Here is an 11,767-nt window from a genome sequence, read left to right on the forward strand (position 1 = left end):
CCATTAAAATGCCTATGAAGACAGAAAAAGACCAAGACTCACAACATTACCCAAAGTAAGGACTAATGGACAACCTAATCCTGGAATCTGGGAAAAATTGGCACTATTCGTAAAGCAGATAGAGCTAGATTAAGGAAAATCTACTCAGGCTTCTGGCTTTGCTTCATTACACAGAAGCCACATGGCAAGATGTAGGCAGACACTCCATATCTATTCTGTCTGACACAGAGACCCAGAGCTGCAATGTACGGGGCTGTAGCAACCCCAACGCTGGGCAGCCAACCTGCACGACCTCATGGGTATTTGTGACTCAGACAGAGAGCTGGTACACGTACACACACACACACACACACCATGTTTCTACACCCATAAAGCAACTCTAAACCCCAGCAAACAGCTAGGCAGAATATAAAACAGCATCCTCAGCCCGAGCCAACTGTGGGGGACGGAAGGGAGGTGAAAGGGGGAGGTGGAGGGGTTACACACAGTGGACTCACACTACGCATTAGCCTGGTATATAACTTACCTGAATTCAACTACGTTTGCTTAGTACTGAAAGAAAACAGGGAGAAAAATCCCTTCGCTGATCCACGGTCTTTGGCCCCTGCTCTTCCCCCATTCAAACTAGACTTTGGCTGCCACGACCTCTAAATATTTTCCTCAACACAAAGAAACAAAAAAGTTATTTTTCTTGGCCTTTGAGCTTCCAAGCAATTTGAGGGATATTTTTCCCATGCCCCCTCAAACTTTAAACATAAACCCTACAGAAGATACAATGTGCACCATATACACCTAGATGCAGGACCTTAAGGACAAAACCTAAACGTTACAGAGGCGTTATTTCCTTCTGTGTGCTTCTCTGCACTTTCTAGATTTTCTTGAGGAGCACCCATTTCATTGAAACCAGAAAATAATCTTATTCTGCCCAAAGACTATTCCACCTTTAACGAGCCCATCAGGTGAGTGGGATGCAGGTGATTTTCTGAGCAGCCCCGGCAGCCCTGCTTGGGGACACTCAGCACAGGCAGGGGGTGGCATTAGTGTCACAGAGCTGCACGTGTCTCTTCAAAGACTCCTGTCCTCATCCTTGAGAACGCTGGCAGGAGGCTCCCACTCCAAGTGGCTCATATTTTCAAAAAAGCCAAACCAGATGGGGTGGAGGAGGGCCCTAAATTTGTGCTTAGTCGTTAGTACTGCCCTGCATTTAGAAACTAGAGAACTGGATTCTGAGCTGGGTGCTTCCACTTCCTGGATGGGTGACCACCGCTCAATCTCTTTTATTATTAGTACTGTTATTTTTTAAATTTTTTCGTCGTTGATTTACAGTGTTGTGTTTAAACCGCTCAATCTCTTAATCTCACTGAACCTCGTTTCCTCATCTGGTAGATGGTGATAGCAATGATTTCTGAGGTTATTTTAGAGAGTTATGTAAGGTAACATCCCAAGAGAAAAATTCTCACCTATAGTAGATGCTCAATATATGCTATTTGAATATAAATGACAAGGAAAGAGACCCAATCTCTGAAGGAAGTGTGAGGTAGTGACCACAGAAATCTTCTTATTATTTCCAAATGTTCAGTGTCTGTGCTCATAAATAAATGTTTATTAGTCTTCTGTAGCTGCTGTAACAAAGTACCACAAACCAGTTGGCTTAACAGAAATGTATCGTCTCACAGTTCCAGAGGCTAGAAGTCTGAGATCAAGGTGCTGGTGGGGTTGGTTCCTTCTGAGGGCTGTGAGGGAGAATCTGTTTCATGCCTCTCCTGTAGCTTCTGCTGCTTGGCTGGCCATCTTTGGCCTTCCTTGGCCGTTCAACCTCTGCGTTCACCTTCACATGGCATTGTCCCTGAGTGTCTGTCTGTGTGTTCACATTTCCCTTTTCATATGGACACCAGTCACACTAGATTAGAGCCCACTGTAATGACCTCATTTTAACTTGATTACCTCTGTAAGTACCCTATCTCCAAAAAACGTCACATTCTAGAAAAGAACATAGGCAAAATGTTCTCTGACATAAATCATACCAGTGCTTTCTTAGGTCAGTCTCCCAAGGCAATAGAAATAAAAACAAAAATAAACAAATGGTCCTTATCAAACTTATAAGCTTTTGCTTATATAAAATGAAACGTTTTGCATAAACAAAATGAAAAAACAACCTATGGACTGGGAAAAAATATTTGCAAACAATGAGACCGACAAGGGCGTAATTTCCAAAATATACAAAGAGCTCATACAACTCAATGACAAAAAAGCAAACAACCCAATAAAAAAAATGGGCAAAAGACCTAAATAGACATTTCTCCAACGAAGACATACAGATGGCCAATAGACACGTGAAAAGGTGCTCATCATCGCTAATTATTAGAGAAATGCAAATCAAAACCACAGCAAGGTACCACCACACACCCGTCAGAACGGCCATCATTAAAAAGTCTACAAATAACAAACGCTGGAGGGGTTATGGAGAAAAGGGAACCCTCTTGCACTGTTGGTGGGAATGTAAATTGGTGCAGCCACTATGGAGAACAGTATGGAGGTTCCTTAAAAAACTAAAAATAGAGTCGCCATATGATCCAGCAATCTCACTCCTGGGCATATATTCAAAGAAAACTCTAATTTGAAAAGATACATGCACCCCCATGTTCATAGCAGCACTATTTACAATAGCCAAGACATGGAAACAACCTAAATGTCCATCAACAGATGAATAAAGAGAGAAAATGTGGCACATATATACAGTGGAATACTACTCAGCCGTAAAAAAGAATGAAATAATGCCACTTGCAGCAACATGGATGAACCTAGAGATTATCATACCAAGTGAAGTAAGTTAGAAGGAGAAAGGAGAATACCATATGATATCACTTATATGTGGAATCTAAAATGTGACACAAATGAACTTATTTACAAAACTGAAACAGACTCATAGACATAGAAAAGAAACTTATGGTTACCAAAGGGGAAAGAGGGTGGGAGAAGGATAAATTAGGAGTTTGAAATTAGCAGATACAAACTACTATATATAAAATAAACAACAAGGTCCTACTGTATAGCACAGGGAACTATATTCAATATCCTGTAATAAACCACAATGGAAAAGAATATGAAAAATAATATGCATATATATGTATAACTGAATCACTTTGCTATATACCAGAAACTAATACAACATTGTAAATTGAATTCAATAAAAATAAAATAAAAACAAAAACCAAAAAATATCACATTCTGGAGGTTAGGACTTCGACATAAACACTTGGTGGGACACAGTTCAGCCCACGGCAACAATGCGAAAGAGCTTTATCTCCGGAGAGAAGGAGGCAGTTGGGCGGGGGGCAGAGTGGGAGGGGAGCACGTGAGGACGTGAACTCTGCTGGTGGCTGAGCTGGAAGGGGCTGGACCACAATGTGGCTCAGGGTTCACCCACCAAGTCTCCTCTACAGATGGAAGCAAAGGTGGCATTGGGACCAGCCAGAGAGCCTCTGTAAGAGTCCTGGCAGGGTCAAATAGTCTTCTGAGAGGGGCTAGAGGCCATGGGCCTGACACAGAAGGGCTCCTGGGATGAAAGCCCAGACACCATGGGTAAGGAACAACAGGCTCAGACTCCCAGCTTCACTCAAGGACAGAATGGTCTTATCTGCGGGAAGGGGCTGAGGGTCACAGGTGCACAGATCCCAGGGTGAAGGCAGGACCTCCAGGGGTTGGGGGATTGCTGAGTGCACGAAAAGACTCCCTGCTGATTGAGAGGGGACTCTCTTCCTCGCATTGGGGCCCAAGCCTGGAGCCTTAAATTCATTTCTGATCAGAGCCAGAATAGCTTTATCTAGTGTCCAATGAAGACACAGTTCACTGGACTAATGTCCAAGACAAAATCATCTAAGATAGGACTCAGGAAAGAGGGTACAAGACAGACAGACAAAACTCACTTGCCTAGCTGGATCATTCATCCACCTAGGTACTTTTACAGTCATTCAACACACATGTGGTAGATGTCAGGCATGCAAATGCCAATCATGCAGTCTGCAACCTGGCAGAGCTCACAGGCTACCCCGAGACACAGACGGGAACAAGCCTGGCAGTGCAGTGTGACCGCTGCTCTCACTGGGCTGGACAAAGCACCTGGAGAGCCTGGGGCAGGACGGGCGACTGCTCAAGAGACCAGGGCCATGAGAGGTGAGACTTCCTAGATGTTGATGAACTGCCCGGGTTTGCTGCCACCTGTTTCTTGAAGTGATTTTTGCAAAACCACCCTTATAACAAAGGGGCTTGTGTTTGGCAAAGGGGGTGTAGAGAGGTGGGGATGTTTTCTAACTATACAACCCATCAGGTAGACAAGAACCTGAAAAGGACAAGCAGATGGAACTCTTGAGGAAAGAAAACATTATCTCTGGGCACTGCAGGAAGAACGAAATGGACACAGAGAAGTTTTAGGAGATGTATTCATTGAAGAGAGATCGCTTGAGGTCCTACTATAGCCAGGCCCAGCGTTAGGCACAGGACTACAATGGCCAGTGGAAAGACACCTTACCTAACTAACAGAGCAAGTCATTCCCACGGGGGAAGACCTTAGTCAGTAATTGTTTGAATATCTTGTCATAACCTATAATGGAAAAGAATCTGAAAAATTATATATATATACATATAATCACTTTGCTGTACACTTAAAACTAACACAACATTGTAAATTAATAAATTAACTATACTTCAATTTAAAAAATTGTTTGAAAATATAACCAAGTGGTAACAGGTATATAGAGAGAGCTGGGGGAAGCAGGGAGGCTTATCCACCAGGAAGCCCCTGGTGGGTTCTGCACAGGTGCCCTCACTCAAGGAGGGACTCAGGGTAACCGGCTGTGCAAGTCTGCAGGAGCAGTCCTGCTTCCTTCTGCAGGGAAGCCTCCTGCAGGGGTCTGTACACACCGGCCCCTCCCCAGGCAAAATGAACTACTCAGTCCTCTGCACTCCCCCAGCACCCTTCCTTAATGCTGTTCCAGTGTACACCATGCTGACCTGAAGTATGTCCACCTGTGTCCCCTGTACTATTAAGTTCTTCAGGTCGAGGAACATACCTCACTCATCTTTGTGCCAGCGGTATACTGAATAAACAAACGAGCAAATAAATGTCCTTTATCTTTAGACTTCCAACATAGGGCAACAAAGACCTAGACTACTGTCTTCATGGCACTACCCAAATGAGTCAAGGTCAGTAAGTTTAAACATGAAACTGAAACCAACAAGATTAGTTTTAACAAGAAGAAATGTAAAAATCCCAAATTTGGGATATGGAAATCAATAGTACAAATGTAGGATTCATTAGGGAAAAAAATTCACTCATTCCACAAACATTTATTGAGTGTCACCTATATTCTAGACACTGTTCCAGGTGCTGGGTATGTAGAGTGAAATCCAGACAATGTCACTGATGTCATAGAACTTAAATGTGACTAGAAAGAAAGATCTAAGGGTTTTAACTAATTGCAAGCTTCATGTGAGTCATCAAGGTAATATGGCAACAACAACAGCAGGAAAACAAACAAATCCTAACCTGGTTTTACCTGCATCGGGAAAGAGTCAGTGTCCACATCATAACAGATCTCATATTTCCTTGGGCTCTTCAGCTGACGTCAGCAGCATAGGTCCCTTGTATCAAGAGGGACTTTGACAAACCAAACGGTGCATTTGTAGGAATATGGTCAGTCCCACAGAAGTCTGAGAAATGACTGAAGGAATTGCATGTGTTTGGCCTGGAGGACCAACAGTGAGAGAAAATACAACAGCAATCTTCAAATGTTGAAGGAACGATCTATGTGAGACCAGGTGGAAATCACAAGGCAGCAGGAAGAGTTTCTTGCAAGGGAAACTGCTCCACAAAGGTATGGGTAGACCTCCATCCCTAGGGAAGAGATATCCCTTCCTCAGAGATGCTGCGGAAGAAAACTGTGCTGAGACCAGACTAGACTGCCAAGAGACCACACTAGACTTTGAGTTCCATCCACTGTCAAATCAAGAATTCTATAGTTGATCCCCCCATTCATCAGGAGGGCAGGATTTAGGAGTGCAGGCTTTGGATTCAGAAAAAGCTGGATTCGAGTCTTGGATCGGGAAAAGTTACTGCACACTCTAAGCCTCATTCCCTCACTTGCAAAAGGAGGATAGTAATAGTTCTACCTCTTCCCCCCTCGTGAGGATTAAGAGAGATGATTTACATAAAGTGCCACTAAGTATAGCGCCTGGCCCTTGGTAAGATATCAATAAATGTTAGCTCATGGTAATATTAAGTGCCCTTCATTTCACCTGACATATTTCAATTGATTTAGATAAATCATTTTGCTGTGAGTCTAATTCTGCAATCTTCCATCTTGCATTCACTAAAGCACTTATTATAGCAATTTAAAACTATAAAGTAGAAGCATTTTAGAGAAATTTGAAATGTTTTATTCTCTAGAGACATTAGAAAAATACTAACAGTAGAAAAGGGGAGGGACCTGCCAATGCAGGGGACACAGGTTTGATCCCTGGTCCGGGAAGATCCCACATGCCGTGGAGCAACTAAGCCTGTACGCCACAACTACTGAGCCCACGTGCCACAACTACTGAAGCCCACGCACCTAGAGCCCGTGCTCCACAACAAGAGAAGCCACCGCAAGGAGAAGCCCATGCACCACAACGAAGAGTAGCCCCCGCTTGCAACTAGAGAAAGCCCGCGCGCATCAACGAAGACCCAACCCAATGAAGCCAAAAAGAAAAAATCTATAGACTATCTAAAATAGTCTATGTCCTATACTAGGTTTAAAAAAAAAAGAAAGAAAAGGGGATCTTTAAGGATGTAGTTTAAGGGACTCGTGATTAAATTGAGGTGAAGCTAGGAAGTTATTCATGTATGGAATGGCTGAGCTAGGCTGGGGCAGAGCAACCTCAGAGACGCCCTTTCTCCATAGGAGACCTCCATCAGACCACAGAGGTAAAAATCAATCCAGTAAACTGATTTTATGAGAACTAAATCACACCAGACCAATTTAATTTCCTCCTGTGACAGAGAGACAGGCTTCGATGACACAGAGAAGCAATGGATATCAGATACTGTGGCTTCAGTTAGGTCTTTAATTCCAGCCTACATAATAGCTAAATCTAAAAATCGAATTCTGCTGGCAAGTGGAGGTGATCCCCAAACACAGAGATCAAAGGCTCAGGATCATGTAAGGATCCTGTAAGTAAGGAGAAGAAGGAAAGAAACTCTCTCCTTTGTGGAACTGGCAGAAAAACATGCCTCCTTCCTGCGGTGAAATGCAGAATTCATTCAACAAATACTGAACACCTGTCATGTGACGTGACCTCAATCTGGACTGGACTAAGAGAAATAGAAATGAGGTTTACAAGCAGATGTGCTTAAATAGGGCTTTTTGGTAGATATGGGTGTGGAGTTGAGGTTGAGGGGTGGTGGCGCTACAGAAGAAATGGCATCTTTGAGCTGGGCCAGGGGTTTCAATGGGGTAGGGCAAAGCTGGGGGCACTTGTTAAAGAAAAGCTGTGGGCTCAGAAAGACACTTGGAGGAATCTAGGTTAAACTCATTCAAGTGGGAAAACATCAGCAGCAAGGGATGCAAGGCAGAGCAAAGGGGGGGAATCTAGGAAGAGCTGACAGGGGAGGGGAGGGTTAAACGGAGAGCCTACTCGTTCAAGAAAATCCCAGCTGGGGGCTCCACAGTGTAACTGGCTAAGCACAAGATAGAAAGATGCATTAGTCCACTCCCTGCCCTCAGAGCTCCTGAGGTTGGGAGGGCTAGAAGAAAAGGGGCTTCAATTTGCTACTAAAGGAGAGTGACCAGGGGCCCAGAAAGAAAGGACTCTTGAGGACTGAGGGAGCTGGGGGTAAGAACTGTGAAAGGACTGGGAGGCTGTGCGGTGCAGACTGGGGCAACTTAACTGAATCCCATCTGCCTTCAACAGATGACCTTCAGAGAGCCTCTGCAGCTCTAGAGTTCTAGTCATGAAGGCCTTAGTGATGATTTTACAACCTGAATTCCCCTAAATCCAGCTTTTCCTTTTGTCCCCCCGTCAGAAAAGAGTTGATGGAAACAGGAAAAAGTGGCATTCTGGCTTCTCATCACCACACAGTCACTGCGGGCCAGTGGGTGTCCCCCAGAAGACTGGAACTGAATTCACAGGTGGTGCACTGGCAGCAGGTGGGTGAGGCTGGGGGAGCAGGAGGGAAGAAAAAAATAAAGGATGCTGGCTAATCTCGCAGGGTGGCTGAAACCCAGGGGAACTGTCGCTTTCTCCAGTGACCCACTCTGACCAAAGATGACAAGTTGCTAGTCTGGAAAATCCACAAGAATCAAGAAGGCATTTTTTCTAAAGGCTCTAAAGAGAATGCCAGTGGATTTCCAGGGACAGCTTGAGTCCATCTTGATCTTCAGAAATGTTCCTCTCCTCTGAGGCTGATGGAAATTTCTAGGGAATTGAAATGATCCTGCCCATCTAAGTGTCTTGCCAATTTCAGGGCACTGTTCTGAGACTGGAGCCGAGCCCTTCCTGTGAATGATTCAGGTCTTCAGTACCACTTGCCTGTCAGGGCTGTCCCATGTTTGGTAGGGTACCACGAATGAGCATGCTTGTCCCGGACCCCACCTGTTGCGGGAACCAGATCTCATGATGCACGATGGGACATGACTCAGGATGGCAGAGTAATAAATGAATAAACATTGGAAACAAATAAATATGTACATATTTAGTCATCCCATAATAACTCTCTCACACTCATACACATGCACACACACACACTATATAGTTCCAGTCACCAAGGCAACCATTCCCTGAAGCTGTACTTTGTTCTTTTCCACGTTAGATGTTTTTAACCTTATTTCCTTGGAGTGCAGCTCTGGTCTTTTTGAGTGTCTCCTGAGAGGTACCTTACCTCCTCAGGAAATGTTGTTACATCTAACATTTACCAGGTCTATTTTGAAGGCGCGTGTCTTATCCTCATTCTGACACTGAATTCAGCCAACACCATCTGAAAGCCCACTGAAAGCGTCAGCAATACGAAATAACCATTATGATTGCTACTGTGAGTCAGAAAAATTAGAGACAAATGAAGTATTACGCCTTGCACAATTTTCACTGATGGTTCTCGCTTAAAAAAAAAAAATCACAAAGTTCATGTGAAAAAGGACCCAGCTTGGTCCTAAAAGATGGAGACAGAGTCTCAGGATTAAAGTGACAGCTCTTATTTAGGAGGCAGGAATTTAGGGCTACTGATGTGTTAGGAGTAGTTGACATTTCTCTCCTCCTCCTTATAATATATGCTATTCTTCAAATTAACCTCATTTTCTATCTTAGATTTCAATATTAAAAAATGCCAGCCACATAAAGGGAAATAGTTAAAACATCCTTATACAAATATTGATCTGGCTTCTGACAACATCCATGTAATAAGCAGTGAGGTTTTTTCCGTTTAACGTCACTAACAAGTTTATGATTAAAGGTCAGTCTGTGGCAACAGTCTGTTTTCATCTCTACGTTACAATTATTACTGTCTGCTTTAAAAGAAAAAACAAAATGTGATTTGCGACAGGTCCAGAAAGTTCTTTGCATATCCTTCTATCAGATTTCTGCCAGAATGGTAAGAGTATTTAATTTATAGTCGTAATCCGCTTTCATGCCCTGCACCGTGGGAGGTGAGGAAGAGAGGTAGAGAGGAAGTCCTTGCTATGAAACAACTGCCTGAAAAGTAAGCTGAAGTGCAGAACTAGTGATGGGGCGGCCGTTGTTTATTTTGCCCTGAACTAGGATTCTGGTTTTCAAAACCCGAGACACGGGAGAAAAGGCGGAAGCCACGAGGAAGAAACCACCCAGGTAATCTGGACCAGTCTATAAATCAAGGGAGAGAGTGCCCAGGCGGCCAGAGGAGGAAACGGGCCAAAATCCAGCGGAGGCGAGTCCAAGCGGGCGAGAAGCCTGGGTGGGCGGCGGGACAGGTGTGCAAGCCGCGCGGGCTGTCCTCCCACCCGACCCGGCCCCGGCCAATGAGCAGGCACGGGCGGAGGCCAAGAGGTGCGGGGTTTCCGCGAGGCCCAGGGGATTAGCTCAGCCTTTTGTAGGGGTCTCTGGTTGGCCCTGCTCCCTGGGCCTGGGTCGGTCGGTCTGTCAGCAGACAGGTGCTGTTTCCCGCCTCCCCGCTCCTCCCCCGGCCCCAACACCACCAACACCATTCCACACAGAATTCTCTGGGGGACTGGGCTGCCCCGGCGCCCCGCGTCCCTCCCGCTTCCCCCTCCCGTGCCCAGCCTCCCAGCGCTGGGGGTCTGCGGGAGCCAGGCGCACTCACCTGCGTGCAGGCCGCCCGCCTCGGGGCCGCTGTCCGGGGTGGCGTTGCTGGGCGACGCGTCCGAGTCGGTGTAGGTGAGCCATGTGGACTCCGTCTCGCGAGTCCAGCTCTCGTAGTAGCGGGGCTCGATGGCATCCGCCCGGCTCCCGCCGCAGCCCATCCTCCTGCGCTGCTGGCGCGCCCAGCGGCCGCTCGGTTCACGGTTCTAGGGCGGCTCAGCCCCGGCGGCGCAGCCCGGGCCGGCGAGGAGGCGGCGGCGGCGGCGGCGGCGGCGGCGGCATCGCGTCCCTCGACCCGCCTGCCCGCCCGCGCCGCAGCCAGGCGCCCAGCTCCCGCGGCGCCAGCCGACCCCTCCGCCGCGCCGGCTCCCAGCGCGCCCCTCCTCTCCTCCTCCTCCAAGGCCCTCCCCTTCCCCACCTCTCCTCCCCCACCTCCCCTCGCCCTTGCTGCCCTACCCCCAACCCCGTGCCAAGTCAAACGCTTCCCCGCATCCTCCCTCGGTGCGCCCCAGCCGGACGTGGGACGCAAGAGCGGCGGCCTGAGAATAGGAGGAGGACGGTATGGGAGTGGGTGGATTCCGCGAGGGGTTCAGCCTCGCCGGCTAGGGTTACCCCTTTATTTATCCGTCTCTCCCAACCTCCCTCCCTCCCTTCCTTCCTTTCTTCCTTCCACCTTCGTTCCATTCATCCATCCTGGGGGCTTTGGAAGGTACCCCAAGCTTTCTCGCCACTTGTTCAAAACCAGTGGAGCTGGTGACAGCCCAGAAACAGGGGAGAAACTATTGCTACGAAGAATTAAGGAGCAGTCAGACCCCCTGCCTGTCCTAGTTGGTCTGAGGAGCAGAGAGTAGGGCCTATAATTTCTGAGAGAGCTGGGCTGGACTCTCTGTCACTAACACCCTTTCCAGTTCTGTGACTTCGAACTTTGTTCTCAGGAATCGCAGGGCAGCCGGAACACTCTCTGGATGGGGCTGGGTGGTGTGGCAGGCTTCCCTCCAAATTCACTGAGGGCCTTGATATTCCAGGTGCACACTCAGCTCTGCGTGCTCCATGTGCGCACACTTAGAGCTCAGACTTGGGTAAGCCAAAGAATTTGCCTGTCCCAAAGGAGCCAGGACACGTGGTAAAAGAAGGAAACTGCCTTAAAGAGACAGCTAAGAAAGAAGGGTTGAAAGAATAAATCCTCAATGACGAGGCTCTGTCAGAATGCCATAGTGTTGAGTAAGTATTGTTTTCATTCATTCAAGATTATATATACACTTTTAATTGAAATATATTTGATGTACAATACTGTGTTAGTTTCAGGTGTACTACATAGTATTTGACATTAGTATCCATTATGAAATGATCACCATGATAATTCTAGTAACATCTGTCCCCGTAAAGTTATTACAATATTATTGACCATATTCCTTATTCTGTATATTACATCCTTGTGGCTTAT

At 46.4% G+C, this 11,767-nt stretch overlaps 1 protein-coding gene across 3 annotated transcripts in view; it reads right to left on the bottom strand.

The window, feature by feature from the left end:
• BAALC (BAALC binder of MAP3K1 and KLF4) overlaps positions 1-10,673 on the bottom strand; it is an 87,862-nt gene extending 77,189 nt beyond the window's left edge. For all 3 annotated transcript variants that reach the window (XM_079901114.1, XM_079901116.1, XM_079901115.1), the window contains exon 1: positions 10,325-10,673. In XM_079901114.1, coding sequence (XP_079757240.1) covers positions 10,325-10,484 — 160 coding nt within the window. In that variant the 5' untranslated portion in view covers positions 10,485-10,673. The remainder of the gene's footprint in view (positions 1-10,324) is intronic.
• Between the last annotated feature and the right edge of the window lie 1,094 nt (positions 10,674-11,767).

Source organism: Stenella coeruleoalba (genome assembly GCF_951394435.1).
Source record: "Stenella coeruleoalba genome assembly, chromosome: 17".
In the NCBI taxonomy this organism is placed as follows: Eukaryota; Metazoa; Chordata; class Mammalia; order Artiodactyla; family Delphinidae; genus Stenella; species Stenella coeruleoalba.